The sequence below is a fragment of the Bipolaris victoriae genome (assembly GCF_000527765.1).
Source record: "Bipolaris victoriae FI3 unplaced genomic scaffold scaffold_72, whole genome shotgun sequence".
Lineage (NCBI taxonomy): Eukaryota > Fungi > Ascomycota > Dothideomycetes > Pleosporales > Pleosporaceae > Bipolaris > Bipolaris victoriae.
In genome coordinates, this window is record NW_014575320.1 from 48037 (window position 1) to 73065 (window position 25029).

Sequence of the window (25029 nt, forward strand, 5' to 3'; positions counted from 1 at the left end):
GTCGTGTCGGCGTCGCATCGTTATTCATAGTTTTGTTGATACCAATTATTTGTTCTATTTTCACTCCCTTCCTCTCTCTTCCATCTCACTCCACATAAAACACCTCTTCCATCTGTCCCCACCACCCGGGCCCCTTTGCGCTCCCCTGCGCCCCCTCCACAGGCGACTCTTGCATCCCATCCGTCATGCGCCACCACTCCTGTACCTTGGGGTTCGCCGCCATACGCGCCATGTCCTCGTCAAATGCATGGCCAATGTATTTGAACGACGCGAAGAGTGTGGGCCGCGGTGACATGGTCAGGAAGATGGAATCTATCGCGAACGTAGTGAGCAGTGAGCAGTAAGCGAAGCGAACCACGCGAATGAAGAGAGCAGTATCGGCAATGCGAGCACACAAGGTAGACGTAACATCGACGCACAAGGAAATAAACAACGGAAGGAAATGAAGACGGATAGACAGAGAGGAATACATACAATCCCGTATATTCGAATCCTTAATCTGTTCCAAGACTTCGGGCCAAACAGCCGCATGACACTTTTTGTATTCGTCGATGGACTCGGGTTTGAGGTAGAGCCATTGGGCGATGCGGCGGGGGCCCTGGGGTGCTGACATTGTTTTCTCTCTATCTCGTCGTGTCCTTTGTTTAATCGAGGGAGAGAAAGAGTGTGTGTGAATAGCGGGGTTTGTCGGATAATAGGGGAGGATGTGTATTGTATTTGAAGATGCGGAAGAGGGAGGGATGATATGTTTTTGTGGGGTAGTAATTAGGTCTGTGAACTTTCTTGCGATGCATGCAGGAGCTATTGGAGGGGTCGTAGGGAACTTGGTTCGGGATATTGGAGTCCGAGGGGGCGGTTAGTGTGGATGCCGAAGCCGGGGGCGTAGGGAAGGAAGTTTCTACGCGCAGTTCACAAATACAAGTTTAACAACTAGGCAAGTCTATTAGGAAAAAAACCCTACTAGAGATATTCATCTTTATTCACCTTTAATAACACATCATGACAAGAATCAACAGTAAAGAGGAGATATTTTGCATTGCTATTTGATACAGCTCATCATTCATCGTTGATACATCATCACTGTTTACATGCCTGGCCCGTATATGTACACGTAGCCGACTTTTGCTTACCTTTACAACCCAGTTATATCCCAATGTACAAGACCCCCTCCGCGGAAAAGACCTGTCGTCCCACTTCACAACATGGCCGCGCGAAACCGATAACTCCATGAATGCAAAACCGGTTCCCAAAAACTGGACACGAATAGAGCCCAGAGGGCACAAAAGCCACTGGAGCACCATCACGTGAATGTCGCAAATCCGTGGCCACAGTTCATGGATACGGTGCCACAATGCGACAGATGGGTACTTTTAGCGCCTAACTTTTGGTCGCAAGGATTCCAGAAGAGAAATGACTGATCAGCTCTACTTCGTCCTCTTCCTAGGGTTCGCCTGAGTCTTCTTCTTCGATGGCGTCTTTTGTGTATCTCCCTCAATGTACTTCAGAAGGTCCTCAATCTTGCGCTGATCAACACGGCTGTTTCCGCTGCGCTGGCTGGCTGAAGCAGCTGCAGCATCACTTGCAGAAGGTGCAGCAGCAGCGGGACGGAGAGGGTTGCGGCCAGGGAGTGGCATCGCCCGGATACGTCCCTTGGCGATATCGTTGAGCTGCTTAGCCTGGGAAACAGCGCTCTGAGTGAGCTGCTCGAGCCAGCTCTCAGCCTCCTTGGTGTTGCGGTCATCAGGGCCGAGAACCTCCTTGAAGATGTTATACGACTCACGCATGCGGTTGACACCGCCACGCATGTCCTTGTCGAGGGCAAGAGCCTGAGCAGTCTGGAAGAGCAGAGTAGCCGTGTTGATCGAGTTCTTTCCAGACACTTCTTCGCAGATGGCGAGGGATGCCTCAAACCAGATCCGAGACTCGTGGTATTGCTTCATCGACTGCAGCATGACAGCGGCGTTGTTAAGTGTAGTGATGGAGTCAGGGTGGTCAGGTCCATAGATGATCTTCCACAGCTCAAGTGCATGGCGCAGGTAGACAAGAGCAGCCTTGGTGTTACCCGAGGCATGCTCAAAGAGACCCAAGTTGAGATAGGCGAGCAGAGTGTCGGCATGGTCAACACCCAGAGTGCGCTCAGACACAATGACGGCTTTGTGTGCGAGTTCAAGAGCCGAAACCTTGTCTTCTAGGTTGAAGAGGAGGTTTGACAATGTGTGGTAGGCCTTGGCTACCTCGGGGTGAAGTACACCGTAAATCTGCTCATGTAGCTGCAGCGACTCGAGAAGCAACTCCTGTCCGAGCTCCTTCTGGTCCTGAGCAACAGACATACGACCAGCCTCGAGCGCCTCTTCAGCCAGCAGGCTCTTTGGCGAAGCCTCCTTGATGATGGGAACAATGTTCAGAATATCATCAGCGTGGAATGTCTGCTGCGGGAGAGCCACTGTTGGGCTAGCCGCACGTGCTGGTGGTGTGTTCTTGTTCTTCTTCTTCTTGCTGGAAGTCGTTGCTTGGCCGTTGGTCGGGGGCGCAGCTGGCTTCTCGGCTGGGGCGCTAGCAGCAAAGGCTTCCTTGGTGAAGGCGTACTGCTTGCTCTCCAACTGGAGTCCCAACTTCAGTGAGACTTCACGAAGCATCTGCAGCTCCTTGCCAGACTCGACCCACGACTCACCCAGGTCATAACGGAATCGCAGAGCTACCTGAGCCACGACTTCCTTCTTGAGCGCCTCTGGTGTGAGCTGCTCAAAGCTGAAGTCAGCCTCGCTGTACATGGACTTGAGGCTAGCATCGCTCTCAGGCACAGGCTTGGCGCTCACTTCGGCTCCTAGAAGGCAGTTGAGCAGGTGTGCGGCCGCTGGGGCAGCAAAAGGCGCAGGCACATTGCGCAACTTGGAGTTGGCAAAGTGCTTGAAACCACGTGCGATCATTTCCTGGATAAGCAGACGCTTGAGAGCCTGGAGCCTTGGATCAGGCTTGTCAGCCAACTCTGCGAGCTTGCCAAGGTAGCGGATGTTTACACCCCGCTTGTGCAAGAGGTTGCTCAATGACTGGCCATCCATTGGGAAACCAACTTCGCCTTCCTTGAGTTCCTGGATCATGCGAGGAATGACCTCGGATGTGAGGTGCTCACAAGCAGCGCGGACTTCAGCCTCATCCTGAGCCCACTCCTTCTTGTCCTCTTCCGATTGGGGGTTTTGACCAGAGAAAACATCGGGGTTGAGGGCAAAGGAGAAGCCAGAGATGTCGACGCGCTCCTGTTCTGGGTCCTCATCAGGCTTCTTCTCAGCAGCAGCCTTCTTTGCAGCCTTCTTCTGTTCCTTGGTCAACTTCTTCTCCTTGGGCTTCTTTTCGGCACCATCTTCTTCTTCGGATTCATCGGAATCATCCGATTCCTCAGAGTCCTCTTCTTCCGAAGACTCTTCTTCCGACGAGCTCTCCTCATCCTTGGCCTCTTTCTTGGCCTCGGCTTTCTTGGCAAGCTCATTCTTGACGTATTCACGGAGTTTGACTCGACCATAAGACTCGACCAGCTCTGGGCGCAGAGTGGCCATTCGGTGGGGGTAGTCCTTGTCTTTCGGCTTTGACTCACCCTCCTCTCCAGGCTCAGTCCAGTGTGCTTCTATCCATGAAATATCGAGCGGGGTGAGGCGGTAGAGATCCAAGGCATATCGCCTACCATCAGTACCAATCAAACCCTTGGTCTCGACACTGCCTTCCAGTTCGTGGCGAACATTGTCCTTGTCCCAAACCGGATGCCTCTTGACACGCAGAGCCTTGGATAGCTGCTCGAAAAGAGGAACGAAGGACTTGTCGTCGGCCACGATTTCCTTGCCCTCAACCGCACCGTAGTCAATCTGGTGCTCACCAGGATCGCGCTGCTTGAAGATACCAGGGACTATACTCTGGCCCACAATGCGCTTTCCTTGGTAGTCAACAACGACAGTTCCAGAGGTGAAAAGGTTAGGAATGTCAAGGTTGTTCACTGCACGCACGCCAAACACATCCTTGCCCACGGCGACACGAGCTGCCTCGTCTCCACCTTCCGCGCCGAATGTGCCGACACCGTCGGCGCCAAACGAATAAAAGATGTTGTTGTAGACAAAGATTTGTGCGTCCTTGGCCTCTGTTGGGTTCAAGGGCGCAATCTCTCCACGAGCTACCAACATGGCACCGCGCGTAGCAGCATCGTTGTAGTCAGCAAACAGCTTAGACGTAAGGCGCTCGCGGAAGACTCGATCGTGGACGGCCTCCTTGGGCATCTCGCGGGTGGACTGGAACTCCTCATTCCAATCACGGAGCGTCTCAGTGTTCTCAACGCCGGAAATCAGGTAGCTCTCCTGTGTGCGGGCGAGATCTGGCTGATGCGGGGTGAGGGCCGAGTTGGGCGCCGGGACTAGCCATGGGTTCGCGGGAATGGCGTTGGAGAGCTGGAAGATGGTGAGCAACTCCTTCTTCGCATTGTGCTCGAGCAGCTCGGGGAATGCAGTGCGGAAAGAGGGAGACAGCTCTTCAAGCAGGGTAAGGAGCGAGTGGGCGCGCTTATCCTTTGGTGCTTGTCGCGGGAAGGGATCAAAACTGGCGTTGGACGACTTGTTGACATAGAAACCCAAAACGTGACTGGTAATGTGGTGCTGCTCGTTCTCGTTGGTGGTGACTACGAGGTACAGCAAGTGACCCTTGGACCTAAGGTGGTACGGGGGTGGGTTCCAGGGCGAGACGGCAATCGACTTGATCGTCTTGGGCGCGGCTTCTGGAGCCGGGGGAAGCAGGTTCTTGACGGCACCGGATGTCTTGAAGTCGTAGTCGGCCAATGGCGACTGCTCGGGGCCATCTTGCTTAGGCTTCAAGATGTGCTCGTGACCCACTGTGTCGTGAAGTGAGAGACCAGCCATGAGGCCGTGCAGCGCATCGGTGCGGTCGCCAGCAGCGCCAATGAGCTCACGCACGCGGACGACATGGAGCCTGGCCTCCTTCTCCGTGTAGGGATCCTCGACCAGAGTCAAGACTGAGTCGGGCTTGAGGTCCTTGACTTCGGACAGCTCGACGTAGTCGTTGATGCGCTCGCCGTTGTGTTCGAGGTGAAAGCACGAGTACTGGAAGGTATGCGGCATCTCGATGATGGACTGGCGGAGATCCTGCACCTGCTCTGCCGTCGAGATGGTCATGGGCATCTCAAAGGGCTCATGAGGAAGCTTGATGGTGACCTGGAAAATGTCTTGACGATGTTAGCGATTTTTTTTTCTCTTCCTATACATGTCTCGTGTGCTCATGGGACCTACTGTCTGGCTGCTGGCCATTGGCCCCGTCGTCTTGGTCTGCGCCATCGGTCTGCTCATTGCCGGGGGCCGTGTCGACTGGAGCGGTGGCGGTCGCGGGAGTCTCGCCTGACTTGGTGGTGTCGTTGGCGTTGGCGGCCATGGTTGGCTATGAGTGAATAGGAAGCCCCAAGCCCGGGCAGTGGACGACTATGCAAGGAGGGAATTGGAGTGGGCAATTAGGGCAATTCACAGGACGCAGGCATTGACGTCCAACGGCAGGCGTTGATGTGCAGCAGAGGTGGGGAGAGAGGGTAGAGGGAGAAAGAGAGGAGGGGAGCAGTGCAGTGCGGTACGGTCATGTTCTCCAGAATATTTTTCTCGACAGCGCCGGGATGGTCCGCTAAGCTCGCACTCCACTTCCGAAGACACACCAAAACCAGCGCGATTAGTTAGGGCCGCAGACGGCGGCGTCAGTGCAATGGCATCGTCATCGCCAGCCAGCGACATGTCCGGTTGGCCATGTCTGTATACACACGTATATACATAAACATGTGTATGTAGTTGACATGTAGAGAGGACTGGATATGGGACATGGTGGGGGTTCTCGCGTGTGTCCCGCTCCCCTCACCCACAATCTCGTCTCCCATCGCAGCTGCCTCTATCTGGTCTTGGCATCTCCCGCCCCTCGGCCCGCCACTACCAGCTTCCCCCCTTTTGGATCATCTTACATTCGTGTTGCCATCTTGTTCCATTGCATTACACCCCCATTCTCCCTGCTTTCTTTTGTCTCGTCACTCCCTTCACTTCTCTTCTTTTTTCCTTTCTTTCGTCTTGGCCGGTTAAGCGGCGCCCGTATTTACTTATAGTACGCGTGCACACGCGCACGCACCCGACAACAGCAATAATGCTAATCCTACGGCCCCTCCTGGGGGCCAAACCAATGCGCCTCCCAGTCGCGTATCTGCGACAGCCCTTCGCGTACCCCTCTCAGCAGGCTGGCCCGGTACTGCGGACAAGGTTATGTCATCCTCGGCGGGTCCGCGCTCTGAGTGGCCAGTCTGGCCCTCCTGCTCCCGGTAACGAGGCGCCTAACCCAGTCGACGATGCTGCTGAGCGTCTGGAGGAGGAAGAAGCAGAAGCAGAGTCTGACAAACGAGAGGCCAAAAGAGCTGCCTGGCGTAGTACTGGCTGGAAAATGTTCGAGGCCGCTGCCACGACGGGAGCGAGCATCTTTATCCTGGGCTGTGTGGGCATTGGCTACACCAAGTACTACAAGTGGAACGTGCTCGAAAAGATGGAAAATGCTTTTCGTGAGGGCGATCCTGTACTTGATCTGGCCGCGACTAGCAAAGAGATGCCCAAGACCGGTGCAGAACCCACGCGGCTTAACGTGACCAAAGGCAACATTGAGGATGATGATGATGAAGAAGGCTACGATCGATGGATCCCCCGTGATGAGCAAGAAAGGATTGACAAGATTGTCTGGGGCCAGACCAAAGGACGCTACCATCTGCTTATTGGTGAAAAGGGCACGGGAAAGACGTCTATGCTGATTGATGCCATGGCCAAGATTAACGGCGAAGGATGCTCCATGATGGAAGCCCATGCCGACCTTGAAGTCTTTCGTGTCCGGCTGGGTCGATGTCTCGATTTTGAATATCACGAGGACAACATTGGCTCGCTCTTCTCCATCCGTGGACCACGCGATGCCGGCCCCATCCTCGACATTGAACGTGCCTTCAACAAGCTTGAAAAAGTAGCTCTCAGACGACGCGCAACCATTGGGCGACCACTGATCCTCATTATCAACTCTGCCCATTTGATTCGAGATGACGAGGACGGCAGGGACCTCCTTGAGCTCATTCAACAACGTGCAGAGCAATGGGCTGCCTCTAATCTTGCAACTGTCATTATCAACTCGGACAAATATTGGGTCTTTGAGCGACTGAAGCAATATGCCACGCGCATGGAAGTCCACCAGATCAAGGATCTGACCAAAGACCGTGCTATGCAAGCCCTGCGAAACTATCGGATGAAGTACTATGGCGAGAAGGTGAAAGAATCCATCCTCGAGGAAATCTACGACAAGATTGGCGGTCGTCTAACCTTTCTCAACCGTGTCGCCAAATCCGAAGACATGATTGCCAAGTGCGACAGCATCTGTGAAATGGAAAAAATCTGGTTCCTAAACAACTGCGCCATTCTCGGCGAGGAAATGGACGACGATGTCATGGATCAACAAAAATACGCGGTACGTTGCCCTCTCTAAATACCTATTCTTGTTGCCAAAATGCTAACAAAACTTCTCAGTCCACCGCCATGGTACTCGCCCACGCCCTCTACAAGCGCTACCACGAAATGGACGCAAACTACGACCCAAAAGCCGGCCATATCCTGCCATCGATCCCCCTCCACCGCGCCCGCTACATCATGACGCGCTCCGACTTCATCCGCCAACACCACGACCTCTCCATCTTCTCCATCGACTCGCACGCCGTCGTCCGCGCCGACTCCGTCCCCATGCAACGCGCCTTTAACGAAATCTGTGCCGAGCCCGGCTTCGAAAAGTTCCTAGAGGCCACCCTCGATCGTATCGCTGGTATCGAGTCGCTTGGTCGTACTAAGGAACTTACGTTTAAGGATCTATGGGATGGTGGCAAGTATAAGATTACGACTACGAATACGAAGGGTGAGGTCCAAGGGCAGGTTGAGATGGAGACTGTGAAGGGGAAGGAGGATGACGATGATGATGGTGATGATTAAGTGCCGTTTGCCGACTTGGGGTTTTGGGATCGTAAACTAAGGAGGACTCGATCCCCCTTTTTCCCCTGTGTATGTATGGAAAGTCTCAGTGCATTGTATATTGCTGGGTGGTATATCTTGATTTGAAAAGACGGCATAGCGTGGGATCGGCTGTTTGCCTTGATCAAACCCCTTTCTTTTATCAGTGGTAATTTGTGCCATTTTGGTCATGTACAATTTTCCTGCCAGTTCATCATATCTCCTAAATACCTTGACTGTTTTTTTTATTGCTACCTTTCCATCTGTAAATCATATCCATCATACCTCTTCCCATTTACCATATTTCCCCCCTTTTTTGACTGGGGTCTTACTTTTTTTTTTCCTCTCCTCTGTACGCTATATAGCCGTATCAGATCAATCATCTCAGAAAACAAAAATAGCAGACCACATCCTTAACCTGCCGCAATCGTGTATTTTTTTTAAAAAAAATTGGAACTAATAGTTAAAGTAAAAGGGTTGGGATGAGTATTTTGGTCAGCGAAATCTTCGCTCGAAGCCTGAGAAATTTATTCAGTAGTATTGTTAACCCCCCCCTTCCTTTCAACGAAGGAATTTTGTCTTTATTTCTTCACTTGAATTGACTTATTGCTAACTACCGTTTTTTTCTAGGCCTGATATCACTGTATATACATATCTTTTGCTAACTTTTGGATAGTCATCATGTTATTTAGCTAATATAGAAATTATCATTAACTACTTTTATCAGACTTAGGGTAGTTATAGCCTTTGTGCTTTTGTTATGTTTTGATATCAGATTTTTGAAAGGGAATAGTTTCACTCTCTCTCGCTGTATGTTGTATTGGTAGTTATACACTGAATTAACCCCCAACACATTAGACTTGAGCCTAGCTACAGTCACTCATGACTGGGTTGTACGGTCGTAATTTCTTTTCTTTTTTTAAATAAAAAAATAAAAAAACAGGTCTTGAGACTGTTGATTTTCATTTGTTTGCGTGGAATGATTCGTAAAATAAATCCTAGAAATGAATATTGAGTACATGCTATGATTGATACTAAATGCGAGCCGTGTTACTTTGTACCTTTTTTTTTTAATTGTTTCTCTTTTGTGTTCATATCTTTTCCTATAGTCATAGACATTTTCACAGTTACCAACAACTATCAATAATCTCTTCAACTCAACATACATGTGCCAGATACATTCCGTCTGCTCGGGTCATATCTTAACTATCCAACGTCTTCACGATCTTTGATATTGAAATCCTGATGCGTTTTTATTGAACTGGTAGTACGAACTTAGGTCTATGAATAACGCACAGATGCTCGGTGTATAGTTATGTTATTGTGACCCGTACTTCAGCTATGTGATACTGTAGTACAAACAGCATAGCTTGACAAAAGTCAAGTATATGAATAATATTCCTATCTAGCCTGTTTCCCGAAGAATTGAAAAAGGACATATAGCTTCAGAGATGTAAGAGTGTTATTTCAATTAATTTTTTCTTTCACTATCTACGCGCAGCACTGTATTTCCTACAACCCGTGATATTTACAAGAACAACCAACACGGTACTCACCGTCTCACTTAAATACGATAAAGACTTCTTACAGTTCGAATATCGCGCATCGAAAAGCTATCCATTCTTGGATAAATGCAACGTTTACGTTTTCACTTACCGAAAAAAAAATACCGCTCGCAAGGGAATCTCCAAGAAAAAAGATGAAGATCTACATGATTCCAAGACGATACTAGTATACTTACATACTCGCATCCAAAACGGGTATCCGAGAATACCGAAGATCAATATTCGCATGTACCGAGTACCGTAACGCTTCTGCTGTGTAGTAGGTCAACCCCACCCACAATGCTGACTTCACCCGTCGAGGTCGCCGTCAAAGATACCCAAGATTTATCCGCGTCATCGATTCTCTCTCACTCTCGCTCTCCGAGGAGGCAAGCGAGCCGGCGCCCGCATACCGAAACGCAAAAGACCAGAACCCCCTCGCCCAACGCCAATAATACAGTTTAGTACGCGAAGTGGGCCAACAAAGTATACGATCCAGCCCCGAGTAAACAAGATTCGGGCGGGGAAGAGGTGCGGGGAGGAAGGTAAGAGAGGGGGTGGAATGATGGTTCTTAGCCAAGGCTGTCAGGGATGATTGCGTGGGAAAGTCATACGGGAATGGAAATACCACATAAGTAGGTAAACGCGACAAGTTCGGAAGACGAACCCCCATCCGCGGTCTTGGGATTGAATGGTCGAGGCCATATCTTGGGGAGTTGATGAAGAAGCGCCGGTCGCGGCAAAGTGGGGGGGAAGATAGGCTGAGGTAATACGTACGATTACTGTAGGTATGGCAGTACATGGTACCCGAGGTTGTGTGCGTATGTCAATGTAGGACAAACCCTCGTACTCGGTCCACAGAGGCATTCCCACCCAGTCAAGAGCAGGTTGACCGAAAGCGTGATGCGCCGAGTGGCCTTTTTGTTTGGTGCATGGTGCGAGAACACATGTTCAACAATGTGGGCGACGCGGGCGGCACGGGGGGGCCATGTTGTTAGTATGTACGTACCTTCTAGTTACGTATGTATGTATTGCTGACTGTATATCACTATAATCTCACAGAACAGGGGTTTTTGCTTGCGGGTGCCAGCATGCTATCTTGGGAGCGAGGGGAGGTGAGATTGCGTGTTCGTTGATGCAGATGCGCTGGCCAACTAGTCCTGTGACTGACTTGGGTACATGTCGTTGTGTGTTGCCGTGAACAATCAACGTTCAAATCTTATTTGCAAATGCCTGAGCCGTGGCTTGGGCTGAGGTAAAGCGGAGGGGGTACCGACGTGTTCGATTGGTGCAATTGATTTGCGGTGTGCTCGTAACCATGTACATGCGTAGGATCAAAGAGGTAGCTATGACGAGATGCAGTGGTAAGATGCAACCAGGGTGGTTGAATTGGCTTACCTTTGTGCGGCCGGGGGATGTGTGGGTGTGTGGCCTCACCAAAAGATACGTAGTACAGACACGACATCTGCCGACATAACCACTGCAAGCCACTGATAGACGTGGTGTAGCGAGGGGGGGAGAAGCTAGGTGCTGGCGTTGGGCGCCAGGAATTTTGTGTACCATGGTGAGGGCCAGGCGCTGGTGGTCGCAGTAGCAGTAGCAGTAGCATGTGCATGTGCATAGCAATAGTGACACTCGCACTCGCCAGGTTGGCGAGTGGGCACTATTTTGGGAGCGAGGCGGAAAAGAGAAAGGAAGCGTTGGTTTACTCTACACCTAATGCTAGCAGGTGGCCACAGTGTGTGTGTGTACTATCGATAGAGGGCAGGCGGCACCGACGATAATCGGGCCACTTCCGAAACTGTATGCATGATTGCATGCGGCTCCCCTGGGGCAGAGTGGCGTCGCCGCCGTGTTTGGGAAAGAGACCATCAAGCTACCGCGATATTACCTACACAGCATGTACACACATGGCAAGTGCTCTGCAAAATGAAGCGTCAGCGCACCTCCAACTCGTGTCCAGGCTCGGATCATACTTAATCATGTAAGTACAGGGTAGCGAAACGAGGCCGGACACCGTGCAGCGCAGGGCGAGGGTACAGGGCAGTATACAAGAGCAGTACATGCCTGCTGGGCGCCGGGGCAGTGGGATGTATGGGATCGACGGCGGAAATTTCTCCTGGCTGGTGCGACCACCGATCGAGTCGTGACAGCGTTGCGGGACTGGCACGCGAATTGCTACAGGGCTACAGGGCTCAGGGAACACCGGATCGGACGAGGCCTCGGTTTGTGCAGCCCAAAAGGGTGGCCCACGACGCTGCTGGATTGGGCGCCAGTCCAAGACATCCAAGGAGATCACCAGGGTGCTAACGGGTTACCGAGGATGCTAATACACATGGGACTATGACCATATGTAAGTGTGTACCTGGATGTGAAAGTCAGCCCTGGCTGATCGCACCCAGGCCTGCCAGTGGGGAGAGTTTTGCGCAGGCCCCGGGACAAAGCATGTCTGGTCTGGCTGTTGACGAGCGAGCGAGGACAAGGGACTACACATAAGTATATGTGTGTGTGCTGCATGTCGATTATACGATAAGGACCGAATCAAGACGTGCGTGAAACGCTGGCAGAGACGACTTTGTAAAGCCATGCGTCGTGAGGATAGGGAACATGTCCACCGGCTAATACTGTCTCGTGCGCCTGGACCCCCAGCCTGTTCCTGTCAGTCAACGACTAGTAGAGTAAAATGGCTGGCTGCGGGACAAATTCTCCTTTCCGATAACACAGTCGTAAACCTCATTCAGGCCGAGCCGGTCGACATAGCCACAAGAGTCAGCGGCACACTGCCTGCTCTGGAGCCAAGCGGCTTCGCGGGCGCCCTTCCAGTAGTCAGGGCGAAGATCCACCAGCACAAAAGTGTTCCACGTGTGGACAGGGTTATCTCTCGCAGCTGCTGATCCTTTTTGAGAAAGCCACCCTGGCCATTCGCTTCCACTAACATGGACTTCCGCTGCATACTGCAGTAGCGCACTCGAAAAGGGAAATGCCAGAAGCCGTTCAGACCCACCTTCCCAGCTCCCCGCAAGCAATCACCTTGCCATCACAATTTGGACAAAGTTTTCTGTGGAGAGAGGTCTGTCCACCACCTGTCAGGTAAGGGTTCACACACTGGCAGCCTTGGTCTTGGTAGCCGAAAAAAGACGGTTTTGTTTGTTGATCGAGGCGCGCGGGGTGGTGCAACGGACAAAAGTATGTTTGCATGCGACCATGTGTGTGAGATGTATGGTTCTTTTGGCCTTGCAGCGCAACGAGGCTCAAAGCAGACTGGCTTGTCGAGCTGGATGAGTATATGCGTACACTCGGGCAGTTTGTAGGTACCGTAATGGTAAGTCAGTTGGGCCAGTCAGCCAATCAATCAGGCCATATCAGCATGGGCTGAAGATCACAAGGTTTGAGAGCTCTCATGTTGGCAATCTGCAATACCAAAGCTTATGGAGCAGCAGGTTTCAGACGACAACAAAGTCTATGTACAAGAGTGCTGCTTGAATCTTATCTATTAAGGAGCGTCATTGTGACGACGATGGGCAAGCGCAAATCGCCTGTGCAAACAACGTACGTCCGTAAGTAGAGTATGTACGCACCCAATGCCAACAAGCGGCGTCGCGTGGCTTTCGGCTTGTTTTTCCAGGGAGGAAAAAAGAAAAGACAGGACGGGGATGCCCTGGGCGATGTCTCAGGCTAAGTGCGATGCTTCAGCCCCTTGCCCAACTATCGACAAGGGAACCTTTTTGGCGGCAGCCAATCAGCGGCGCAGCGAGCAGGGGATTTACTGCTTCATAGTCGCTGGCATAACGGCTGCATTCTGGCCAATGTGCAAAGTGCCAGCGTTACGGCGTAAGCCTGAAAGCGGATAAGAGTTTCCTGGCCAGCTCATCGCCCTAGCCATATTGTGGGCGCGACATGACGCAGAAGCGCAGAAACAGGTCTCATGGCCGATGGGGCGGTATGTGGGCAAAGGCTGGCACGACAGCGGTGCCAGCGAGGCGCATCGGACGAGAGATAGAGGGAGAGTGTGTGCGTGTGCGTGCGTGTGTGTTGTGGACGTGTAGACGGCTACGTGCAGGATCCGTGAGTTTGGAGGCGCGGAAGGCTGGGAGGGTTCCGGTAGCTTGCAATGGCGACGCGTCTGACGGCGCAGCGACCAGGTCGCACTGGCACGCAGGAGCGACGCAGGCAGGTTCCGTGTCGGTGTGCGGTGCAACCTGTGGGAAGAATGCTACATGGGTCGGCGACTCAGCGGCTGCGATCGCCTTCCAAAGCATTCGAGAACAAAACAGCCGAGCTGGGACGAGCATTTGTGTGTGTGTGTGACGCGGGGCGCGCAGAGGGAGCCGGGCATCGCTCTCATTACGGAAAGCGGGAGCCTTTGTTTTTTTTTTTGCAGTGGCTGGGAGGAGGGATTGGGGGGGTGCACGCCATGACGGCGAGTAAGAGTCAGGGTTGGAGAGAGGGTGGTAAGAAGGTTGAAGGGGGCGTCGAGGGTTTGCTTTATGCGGCACAGTTGTTATCTAAGTATGATATGAACAAATGTACACTAGGATGGTGGTTAGACGAAGGGGGGTGGTGCGTGTGGGTGTTGTGTGTGTGTTGGAGAGAGGTGAGTGGGTGGTGGGCAAGGCAGGAGCGATCCCACGTGGCGGAGCGAGACACGGGCGATACGGCAGACGAAGACGGAGACGGCAGCGGTTTAAGGGATCAATTGGGACACACATCCATCCCATCCTCACACATACCGTGGCCGTACAGGCTACACAGGGAATGGCGCGCCGCCGGCCACGATGCCTGTCGCAGGCTGTCCCGTCGGTGGCCACCCATTCATTCTGCCAGGACGACACTGGAACTCCACTGCGTTCCCGGCGACCAGTCACCCGGCTGCACGGAAGCACACACACGCGCGCGCCCATGGACACACATATTCATTCGCTCAGTGACACACACATGCACACAATTTGATACTTTGGTGGTGGACAGAGAGACTCGACGCTAGCACTCGCCCACACACTTTCTCACATACAACCGACGAGCCCTTGCATCCACACAGGGCTGCCCAAAAAAAAGAGCGAGCAGCACAGAGGTGATTCAGGTAAAAGGCCGCGGACCGCACCCGGGGAAGGACTCCCGAACGCCCGTGAGGCGTGTGAACCTTTTCTCGTTGCTTCTGGAGCCAACAAGAGGAGGCGGCACAGCGAGTCAATGCCAGGAACAGGCCTTCCTACACGACTCTGGGCGGCGGCGGCGGCGTCGTCACACCCAAGCGCGGGCGGGCAAGGGCGCACTGTTTGTGAGTAAGGGCATGGCTAGGCTTGTGTGTGTGTATGGGTGGGTGGGTGAGAGGGTGAGAGGGTGGCGGCAGAGGAAGCAAGCAAAAGAGGCAACGACGGCAGCCGCCCTGTGTAGTAGGGTAGTGTGTGAGTGTGCAGGTGGGTGTGCCCGGGCAAGTTGGGCCGACACAAAGGAAAATAAAATAAGATAAAAAAAAGCCCAGAGTTACTGTGAGTACATGGTAGTATACACGACCATTACCTTCACAGCCGGGTATGTACACAGACAGACGGGGGCAGGTTGCAATGCCGGCGGTCAGCAGGCCCTAGACAGCACTTACTTAGTAGGCTACTGAGAGTGCCAGCGCTCGTCGCAGATGCCACGACGGCTGACCCCCCCAGTCCAGCCGTTGGCGTGGCTCTTCCTAGCGCTGCAGGTACGGCCTTCTAGCGTGCCGCTACCACAGGGGGCATACCACCTCCGTGGATTCAGCGCGCAGATCACCCTGCTCCTTGCCCGCCCAAGGGAGCTACCATGAAACAGGCCGAAAGACCCGTCGCTCCCGGAACGTCATGTAGTCAGGGCGTTTTGCTTCCTGAAAAGCACAGTCGCTCATTTCATTTGTCTCGCCGACGAGCCAAGGCCACGTCTGGCAAGTCAGTAACAGGCCCCCTTATTCTAGCTGCGAATATAGAAGGCTAAAGGCGCCCGGTGGATTCACTTCTTACACACTCATCACCTTCACTCCCTTCCAGCTATCTACACTCATTCTTCTCTCCTTGCCCAGTCACTGCCCGGCCAGTCCACTGCATCTCCTCCACGCTACCTAATCCACCTCCCTCGACACCCAATCCGCTTGCTGCATCTCGCCCACCTCGTCGACTCTTCTCCTCCTCTCGCCAGTCTCCATCTGCCAGGGCTCTATTAGCACTGGCCAACTGTTCAGCCCTCGCTGACAAGCTGTATTCCTCAATCTGTACGTTGCCCTGCACACGCATCTGCGCCCTGCCTACTACCTGACACGGCTCGTGCAACAAAGACGCTAACACCTATAAAGCACACGACACACTCATCAACACCATGATCGTCAGAGAATCAGAGTCCAACAACATGGGACGCGGTGCTTACGACACGACTGGCACTCCCCAGCCGTCGCCCACCACCACGCCACCCTCCAAATAAGACACTCGTCATGGCATCTCAACGGACCAATGCTTTTTCCCTCCTTCCTGCTCCTTGCTTTTCATGGCTTGCATCAACGCCCTGCAATCTCATCCAAAGCATCGTGGTCCTGTTGGGACCCGATCGATAGCACCTTGCGCACTGTACGTCACACCTGCCTCGATCAATTCCCAAGTCACATCAGCTTACACCCACTCCAGTCTCACTTCCAATTGCTCGCCAACGCCATTACGACCGAGCACTTCGCTGGTCACACAGCGCCTTTGCTTCCGAGCCTTATCGAGATTACGCCCTTTTAATCACCCGCAACCCTTCCGATTCCATTCTTGACAGCGACCTAATACCCCCGCTTCCTCGGTTCCTGTTTCGCGTTTTCGAGCGCCTCTCACTCTTCTCCCACGTTCAGCGACACTTTCTTACGGCAAAAAAGTACCTCTTTGTTTCACACGGCGTTCTTATAGACATGGTTGGGCCCAGGCATAGATACCAAAAACGGACTTGATCTTCTTTTTTTCTTTTATGTCCTGCTTCGAGGACAAAATACACACACGGTTAGATATCCATTGTCTGCCTTCAACGGCACTTTGTAGACATGGACTGTATTGTACTATAGCACGTTCGGTTTGGGTCTGCGGCATTTGCCTGCATTGCGCGACGATTCTGCGTTTCGCCACAACGCTCTTGACGAAGGGCATGTGTTTGGCCGCTACCCATGGATTTTTTTTTCTCTATCACTCTGACATTTAGAACGACTGCCTGGGCTTTGGTATCAGTGTCTCACAACACTACCGGCATCGGTTTAGACTAATCAACAATGTACTACTACTACTACTACTACTATAAACTACTTGCCGCACCATACATGCAATGATGACTTGTCCGCGCTGTCATGTGTGAGTGTGACCCGCTTGAGCGGAACCCCTACCCTTACCCTAACCCTCTCTGGCCATGCAGTGAAGCGACAGACCATGTCAAGGACCCGATGCTGTCTTGTTGTGCTGAGTGGTGGCGGCCACGCGTGGCCCAAGAGTGGAGACGTGGCGACTGCACCCCACGAAGTCGGCGTCCCGATTTGCGTCCAGCTCACCGCAAGCTCCACCAGCCAGCACGACGTCTTGCTGTATCGTCAAACACCGCCATCTCACCCCGCCCCCAACACTCGTCTCTCCAACTCCAAACCTCCCCAAAAAAACTTTCGCACCTGACCTTAGCTCTCTTCCGACACTGCCGCTTTCACCATGGCTACCGTCAATTGGCGCACCATCAACATTGATGCCCTAGACCCGGACAGCCCCGCCAACTTTGACCTGAGCTCCCTCGTCCCAGCTGTCGCGCCTGTGTCGACAGCCGACGTGCAGAACAATGCGCAGCAGATACGGCAGCAGCTGCGGGGCGGAGACAGTGAGGGCGCTTTGCAGAGCGCATTGGAAAATCCACCATATGGGGCTGATGACAAGGGAAAGGTATGTGTGCTGATGCTGTCACTGGTCTTTCTCATGGCTGGGCCGAGCACCATTGAGCAAATTCAATGTGTCTGACTGCTGCACAGGAGACTCACCTTGCCGTCGTCATTGAGATACTGCAGTCGATAAGACAATCGGACATGTCACCAATCCTTAGTCGGATATACAGCTCGCCCAGCGGAACAGAGGCGCTGGACGTCTTGATGAAGTACATGTACGTGGAGTACTACACACACAAACACGATTACACATACGCACATATACACATACACATACACAACCTTTGGCACAACAACTGACTGTCCTTGCTACAGCTACAAAGGCATGGCCCAATCGACGCCAGTGGCCACTACGCGCAATATCACGCCTCAGCCCACGGGTTTCTCCCAGATCCACGCCCGTGGCGGTGGCGAGGGCGGAGGCCAGGCCATGAGCGTACTGCTCAGTTGGCACGAAAAGGTAGAAACTGTCGCGTCCTGACTATTGTTTGACGCCCATGCACTAACAGCCGGTAGCTTGTGGATATTGCTGGCCCTGGCTCGATTGTTAGGGTCATGGCTGATCGGCGTACGGTCTGAACTGGTGGTCCCACGATGGCACCTTATGATGTGCTCCAACACGACAAGCTCGAGCGGCTAAACTCGAGCCTAGTCGACGCAACAGCCCTCGTTGACAGGGAGACGCTCTCGGCTTTGGTCAAGAGCAAGATCAAAATGCGAACTGTTCGGCATGGCATGACACGCTGTGCTCTGTCTCTATCCAATTATCTCGCCATGTCGCCGTATGCACCCTGTATAAGTCTCAAGTGACAGTGCACAAATTTGGAGTCACGACATATTGAAATGATAATAATAATAATCATTATCAGGCACCGTTTGTATTTTGGCAAGTCTTGTTGTTGGTGCGTGGCAAGCATGCAGGACCCTGCACAAATGCGTGAAATATGCAGCCGCACTGACACGTCTCTTTTCTACCGGCCTCGCAGACGGCTTCTTCAGCCCTATTATGACACACGGCCACGTCGCTCCCCCAACGCGACGAGTCTTCATTTCGCGGACACGGGAAGTCACGATGTTAGCGTGCGCCTTCATCATAAGGGGCCGCCCACTCGACCACGCGGCATAGCTTCCACGCGAAGCCCACTAGCGCCGTGTCCGAGCGCCTTCTTCAGCTGCCACAAGCGGAAAAGACCTGATGAACGCTAGTCTTGCGTTGGGCGCCGTTGCGAGATGAAACACGCTCCCTGGTGCCCGTCGATTCCTTTCCTTTTTCCCATTACCACCCACCCCGACATTGAAACAACGGACAGCCGACCGAGGTTAAAAACAACTTGTCCAAAGACTACTCTACTCCAAAAGTAAACCTGTTCGTCTCTCCTTATCGATTAGCCATCTGCAAGTATCCCAGAGAAAAAGCAGTACAGTGTTTTTGTCCCGTCCGACGCGCAGCTTTCATCGCCACGAGAGGCCCATGTCCCGATTGTAATTTTCCCGCCTGCAGGGCAATCGTGGTCACGGGTAAGTATCGATGCGCAAACAGGCTTCTGGAAGGCCAATTTCGGCTTCTTTCGTCGTTTCCACCATAGGGCTGTATGAGCATGTTTTTAATAAAAAAAACCCGCCTATCCTCCCACCCACCCCCCAAGTGGATCACTCTAAGTTAAAATCACTTCTCCCGTCGCATGTTATTTCTATGAAGCAAAATCACTCTACTGTAGACAAGACCACTTACACGGGTGAATAAAGAAAGATAAAATTCAGGGAACATTGCATAAACAAAACAAGAAAAAATAAATAAAGATTGAACATGGGTGTCTATGTTATGTGTTTTACCCAAACGGCAAAAAAAACCCTTTTTTGAGTCAATGAGCGTGTCTTGGACTTGGAAACTTGTTACTTATTTGCCCCCCCAAACACGGGTGTGTCACCCATCCTCTCCGTCCCTCTTACTATGTACCCTTTTTTTTCGCCTCCGCCCCCCCACACACACACCCCCTTACCCCAATCTCATTTTCTGCGACAAAAAGGTGACAGACGCCCAGTCCTCTTTTTTTTTGGCCGTCTTCAAACCAACCAACCCCTGGCTGGCTGACCGGACTTTTCGTGCACATCATACACGCACGTCTCCGTCCCGGCGCATCATCGGCATGACGATCGGTCCCGTGTTTTTGCCAGTTGGGTAGACGGGGTGTATGTGTGTGTGTGTCTCAGTGCATATTACCGGTGTGTGGTGTTGTGTCGTCTGCTCTGCTCTGCTTTGCTCTCTGTTTGCTTTAGTTACACCCAACCTCCCCCCCATCCATCCATCTGTGTATTGTTTAACGTACAAACATACCTTTATCTGTTCCACATACACATATGTGTTTACTGGCTTAATCGTAATCAGTCCACCATGTATCTCATTTCGATCAACCCCCCAAAACCGCCAAAAAAAAAAAGAATGAACAAGTTGGGGTTTTTTTTTACCCGAGTCCCGCGTATCGAGACCAGATAGTACCCACCTAACCCACCTGTCGCTTATCGGACATGTACATTGTTTAGGCGACGCCGTAGTTTGGGTCGATTGCATACATACGTAGTACTGCATACATGAGATACTACCCATTTCTTCACGTGGCAAAATCAAGGGTTACGCCTGCAAAACGATTATCGCATATGGGGCCGGGCTATGGGAGCGTATAACCTCGTCCGGTCTTTATTTTTGGTTCATCGTCATCTTCTTTTTTTAAACCCTTTTTTTTAAAGACTTCCCGTTCTTGACATCCTTGTTGACGTGAGTGAGTGTCCCCCCCCTTGTTACTTGTGTGTCCCTTGTTGTTGGGGGTTTCCGGCTGTCTTTTGTTTTTCCGTTTTTGGACGGAGCTCCGGTGTGTTGTGTTGCTTGCTTGCTCCGGTGTGTCTGTTACTGCGCCACCGCCTTCCGCTCTTCCACTTCCCCCCCTTTGTCTCAGGTTCCGTCTTTTATGTGTGTGGCGGGTATGCGTGTGTGTGGGAACCAGGTTTGGTATGCACACACATACGCTGAGTTCCCGGGGTTTTACTTTACTTTTGCCGTGTGAGGTGTGTGTGGGATATCTTTTTTTTTCACGAAGGATTCTGTGTGGGATGGGATGTTGGGTGGGAAGAAGAAAAGGATTGGGGTTCAGTAATCATGCTTATATCTATGTAGATTAATCGCTTATCTGACATGCGGGTATGGCGTGATGTTCGCTTTACCCTGTTTTTCTTGTTCCTTTCTTCTTCTCTGCAGCCTTCCACGTGGTGGGTGGGTGTCGTTTGCTTTTGGAGGGGAAACGCACGATCGGGGACCCTTACATACGTAGGTGTGCTGTCCCTGCCTCCGCCACTTGCGACTGTTGCTGCAGAGAAGCAAGCATTTCCTCGCTACTGCCATGGTTCTCTCACCGTTTACGTCTGTGGCTGTGTTGGGCGGAAATGGCTGAATGGGAACTGCATGCATGTGGAGTTGACGCGAGGTATTACGTCTTTACCACTCTACTCTATCTGCAAAGAAGCACTTTTTCACCGTCCAATCGTTCATCATACCTTTCACCGTTTATCTTTTCAACTCATACTAGCTTTCTCAGCATCTATATTCCTTTTCAAACCTGACCCTCATGTGGATTGCTACCAGCATAGAGCAGCTTGGTAATCAATCAAATCATAGAGTAGGTGTGATGACTAGAGAATAAGAAAAAACAAAGAAGAAGCAGTATTAGGTAGTCAATGAATAGACTACTCGTTGCTTCTCATTCCTATCTCTCAACATCTGCACCGCTCCCCTGAGTCTTTCTATCACTCAATTTTGCAAATAACAAATTTCCAACCCCTTGCCCCAACAACGCACATAAATTCATTTTGACCTTCTTTCTTCGCGTGCCCAATCACTGAGAAGTATGAAGAACAATTTCAGAACTGGTCTTGATCGTGTATTTCGACCATGAGTCAGTCTGAGCTCTTCGTATGTTCAATCAACACAAGGGGACTCGAGTAAATGGCAGTGGTAAGCTTTGCAAAAGGCACTTGGGAATTTCTTCATTAAAAACTACCATTGGGTATCAAGATAACTTTAGTAACGCTCATTGCTCGAATGCTCACTGCTCGAAACAAGATTACGACGCTGTTTCTGATGTCGAAATCTTCTTCCCACCCTTTCCAAGCCATTTCTACACCGCAACAGTGCTGTTCGTGTACCGCAGTGCTTCGCGGTAGATTAGAGACACCCAAAACACGTTCCTCACCCATTTACACCGCACTATCATGTGCCATATGCGCCTGTGCTGGCCTTGCAACTTCCACATCTCCATCTCTTTCAACACCATCCTCCACTTTCTCATTCCTGGCATGCGTAGACATAGGCCCAAAAGCATCAATATGAGCAATTGAATGCCAGAGTAGATACGTACTATGCACCGTCAGCCGCATCCTCTTACACCCCTCCCGAAAAAAGCCTCTTGTCAGAAGTGGAGTAAACTTACCTCCAAAACGTAAACACCATCCCCACCCAAAGCAACACCACACTCGCCACCGCCCTTCCATTCCGCCGATACACCATCGGACTCCCGCCATACGCATCCAGCAACCTCCGTGCCTCGGTCAGACTCGCACCCGTAACATACGCGCTCTTCGCAGCCACCACATACGTATACGCCAATGCGCACGACAGCGTAAACGCGCACGCTAGCACGGAGCAAACCCTCCACGCCATTTTCACTGCGGCAGACTCGCGCCGCTCAGGCCAAAACAGATCGAAGAAGAACGCCGCACCGAATATCGTAGCGACGAAAATCCCGACGAAGATGTTGTAGGAAGCTATACCTACGAAGTCGTTGTTGTGTACCGTCGCATTCGGGTTGAGATGCGCGACGTATCGTTGCTGGGTAGTGTAATCTGTCCACTTGTTAGACCCCAGAAGAAGGCCGTGTAAAGGGAGAGGGGGAAGTACCAGATAATGCCGCCGTTCCCAGCGACTCGCTCACAACCGTGAATATCATCGCGAGTTGATACACAATAAACCTGGTGCGCCGGCCGTGATACCGTGAATTCCACATATTGCCCGATTTGAATTTCGCCCATTGTATCTCGTGGAGGTCGAGACCCCAAATGACTGCCATGTTTACCCTTATTCAGAGTGTGCGATGTTCCTCGTGGGTAGTGCTGAAGTCCGACTTCACGATCCTCGATACAAGTTAAGAATAAAACTCGATATTACTCCGCTGGTTTACTCAGCAGGTGTAGATGCCAAAAAAAAAAATCCTGGAAGAAAAAAAAAGAAATATCACCCGACTCCTACGTAGTTTTATCCAGAGAAAGATAAAAAACTACAACTACGACCCAAACCCCTTCCTGCACTCCGTCATCGCCCTTGCAAAAAATCCACACACACACATATACACCCATCGCAACACCCACTCACACTCCTGCTCCCAACCGCGCATCCCCATGCCGCGCCTTCTTAACCAAAAGCTTATCACTTCCACACGCAGGCATACCCGCGGAGCATCACCACGTACATCTACCCGGGCGTTCTCGGCGACATCGACAAGTATGTGCGATTGATTGGCAAGAAGGTGATCCTCGGAGGGGGGGGGGGCAAGGGGGAGGATACTGACATCATAAGAGGGTGGGATGGGGGGACGGGAGCTAAATTAGTGGGGGAGGCTTGATGGGTGGGGCGATGAAGTCATTGATGGGTGGGTGCGATGTGAGGGCATGATGCGAAGGGGGGGGGGGGGGGGTAGGGGTAGCGTTTAGTTAGGGGATATGAGGGGAGTTGAAATTGGAATGGTGAGTGTGGAAAGTATGAGTGATGTTGGTTATAGCATGTTGCAGGAGTACAATGATGTGCATGCGAGGTGAGATGTACTATTCATAATCGTAGTATGTGATGTTGAACATCACAACATAAGTCATCACCTCCTGCTTAAGCCTCGTAAAAAGGCACATCAACTTCGCCATAGCTAGACAACTTACCCGTCAATATACATGGGCGAACCAACTCATTGCCATATCATACACATATTCTGTTCATACACAAGAATCTAACCTCTAATGCACCATAGTCTCCAGCGTCCCAACCGGCCGCTCAACAATGTCCAAACACCCATCCACAATACTCTTCCTCGCATCCTCAGAGCTAACATTCTGACCCCCAAGATACAGCAGCCAAACAAGACGACCTACCCTCTCATCGTCAACTTTGCCCAGCCACGTGGGCGTACCCATCTTCTCCTTCTTCTCAACCTTGACTATAGGCTGGTACAACGCACCAAGCGTCCCATTCTTGTTCCGTGTCAAGATGATAACGCTACCCTTCGGCGCCTTACCCTTGCCCTGGAATATGTTCCTGAACTCCTTCATAGCAAGGCCGAACGCCTCGTCTTGGAACTCGCCTTCTTCAACTGGCTTAGGGAGAGCGATGGTCTTGTTCTCGGCAGCCTGCTGCCTAAGTAAATCGGCCTGCTTGCGACGCACCTCGTCGGTCCGCGATGCAATACCACGCATCCAGCCGTCTTGGAGATGCTTGAAATCTGTGCCTCGGCAGGGTACAACGCGGAATGCCATGTCGACGCCGCTTGTGCCGCGGCTGTCCAGAATGGCTTCCCAGATCTTGTTGCTCTTCTCTGCGTCGAGAAGGGAATCACGGAGGGCTTTCTTTTCGTCTGGAATCAGGGCTGAGGCGGTGGGGTTGACAGTGTTGATGAGATGGTTTTGGAGGGTGGATAGGTCGGCTGTCTTGACGTACAGTCCAACGACATAGACTTGGACACGTAGAAACGAGACTTTTCTGATCCCCAGACCCAGCAGCGTGTATTCGGCGTCACTCTCGACATGTTCGGGGCCCGCGGTGTCGGTAGGCAAGCGGATTGTACGAGGAAAGTAAGGAACATATGATGTACCAGTCTCAACGAGCTCAATGGCGTCTGGATGTGATGGTTGGGGGTTCTCTGCGTCGGCGGGTGCAGCAATGACTTTGTCACCCGCTGCTACGACAACCTTTTTGCCTTGAAACTCATCGGATGCCTTCTTAGGGGCATCTGTTTTGGTGGGAGGTCCCAGTATTAGGTCTGCTGCGGATCGACTTGAGCTTCCGTCCTTGTCGCCATCAACTGGTTGCACATCCCACAAGCGCACAAGGAAGATGGGAGCAATCATGGACAGAGCCGCACCGAGCGCCAGCCAATTGCGCCTGCGCACATAAGCAGCACGGCGAATGGCCTCTGCGCGGTGTATCGAGACAAAGTCCTCATCTATGCGGGGGCCTTTGGGAGGAGCATTCTGCTTGAGCACAGCTTCCAGGTCTGACCTGTGAGAGCGCGAGTTATACCGGGCCTGGGGGCGACATCGAAGTGGCGCCGGGGCATTGAGACAGCGGAAGACGGGACGTCTCGCAGCGGATCGGATGGCGCTCATGGTGGATGTATGAATGGGTGCATGAGTGCATAGAGTGACCGTCTATGCAGTGGCATGCACCGACGTATGCGCGCCAAGACTTGCAAACACCGCGGCGCGCTTGGGCCATGCATGGTTCGGCTCGATGATG

The 25029-nt window shown here is 52.1% G+C and overlaps 10 protein-coding genes across 10 annotated transcripts; 3 read left to right on the forward strand and 7 right to left on the reverse strand.

Annotated features, from left to right (window-relative positions):
• Positions 1-85: 85 nt before the first annotated feature.
• On the reverse strand, positions 86-613 carry COCVIDRAFT_105494 (hypothetical protein; the record flags this gene model as incomplete). The annotated part of the gene is made up of 2 exons (XM_014698764.1): positions 86-312; positions 475-613. The coding sequence occupies 2 exons, from the start codon at positions 611-613 to the stop codon at positions 86-88; spliced, it is 366 nt and encodes a 121-aa protein (XP_014554250.1).
• Positions 614-1424: 811 nt separating this feature from the next.
• On the reverse strand, positions 1425-5418 carry COCVIDRAFT_28645 (hypothetical protein; the record flags this gene model as incomplete). The annotated part of the gene is made up of 2 exons (XM_014698765.1): positions 1425-5215; positions 5280-5418. 2 exons carry the CDS (start codon positions 5416-5418, stop codon positions 1425-1427), a joined length of 3930 nt encoding a protein of 1309 aa, XP_014554251.1.
• Positions 5419-6198: 780 nt separating this feature from the next.
• COCVIDRAFT_105485 (hypothetical protein) lies at positions 6199-8021 on the forward strand (the record flags this gene model as incomplete). The annotated part of the gene is made up of 2 exons (XM_014698766.1): positions 6199-7509; positions 7569-8021. 2 exons carry the CDS (start codon positions 6199-6201, stop codon positions 8019-8021), a joined length of 1764 nt encoding a protein of 587 aa, XP_014554252.1.
• Positions 8022-10901: 2880 nt separating this feature from the next.
• On the forward strand, positions 10902-12079 carry COCVIDRAFT_39810 (hypothetical protein; the record flags this gene model as incomplete). Its single annotated transcript, XM_014698767.1, has 3 exons — positions 10902-11002; positions 11608-11808; positions 11986-12079. The coding sequence occupies 3 exons, from the start codon at positions 10902-10904 to the stop codon at positions 12077-12079; spliced, it is 396 nt and encodes a 131-aa protein (XP_014554253.1).
• A 1427-nt stretch (positions 12080-13506) lies between these two features.
• COCVIDRAFT_105399 (hypothetical protein) lies at positions 13507-13875 on the reverse strand (the record flags this gene model as incomplete). The annotated part of the gene is made up of 2 exons (XM_014698768.1): positions 13507-13538; positions 13632-13875. 2 exons carry the CDS (start codon positions 13873-13875, stop codon positions 13507-13509), a joined length of 276 nt encoding a protein of 91 aa, XP_014554254.1.
• A 1722-nt stretch (positions 13876-15597) lies between these two features.
• Positions 15598-16036, reverse strand: COCVIDRAFT_17981 (hypothetical protein; the record flags this gene model as incomplete). Its single annotated transcript, XM_014698740.1, has 2 exons — positions 15598-15891; positions 15971-16036. The coding sequence occupies 2 exons, from the start codon at positions 16034-16036 to the stop codon at positions 15598-15600; spliced, it is 360 nt and encodes a 119-aa protein (XP_014554226.1).
• A 1226-nt stretch (positions 16037-17262) lies between these two features.
• On the forward strand, positions 17263-18065 carry COCVIDRAFT_39812 (hypothetical protein; the record flags this gene model as incomplete). Its single annotated transcript, XM_014698769.1, has 4 exons — positions 17263-17487; positions 17574-17701; positions 17802-17946; positions 18003-18065. The coding sequence occupies 4 exons, from the start codon at positions 17263-17265 to the stop codon at positions 18063-18065; spliced, it is 561 nt and encodes a 186-aa protein (XP_014554255.1).
• A 3666-nt stretch (positions 18066-21731) lies between these two features.
• COCVIDRAFT_39813 (hypothetical protein) lies at positions 21732-22600 on the reverse strand (the record flags this gene model as incomplete). The annotated part of the gene is made up of 3 exons (XM_014698770.1): positions 21732-21891; positions 21965-22376; positions 22432-22600. The coding sequence occupies 3 exons, from the start codon at positions 22598-22600 to the stop codon at positions 21732-21734; spliced, it is 741 nt and encodes a 246-aa protein (XP_014554256.1).
• Positions 22601-22813: 213 nt separating this feature from the next.
• COCVIDRAFT_105374 (hypothetical protein) lies at positions 22814-22978 on the reverse strand (the record flags this gene model as incomplete). The annotated part of the gene is made up of 1 exon (XM_014698771.1): positions 22814-22978. A coding segment is annotated over one exon (165 nt), but the record flags the coding sequence as incomplete, so codon positions are not given.
• Positions 22979-23534: 556 nt separating this feature from the next.
• COCVIDRAFT_17984 (hypothetical protein) lies at positions 23535-24899 on the reverse strand (the record flags this gene model as incomplete). The annotated part of the gene is made up of 1 exon (XM_014698741.1): positions 23535-24899. The coding sequence occupies one exon, from the start codon at positions 24897-24899 to the stop codon at positions 23535-23537; it is 1365 nt and encodes a 454-aa protein (XP_014554227.1).
• Between the last annotated feature and the right edge of the window lie 130 nt (positions 24900-25029).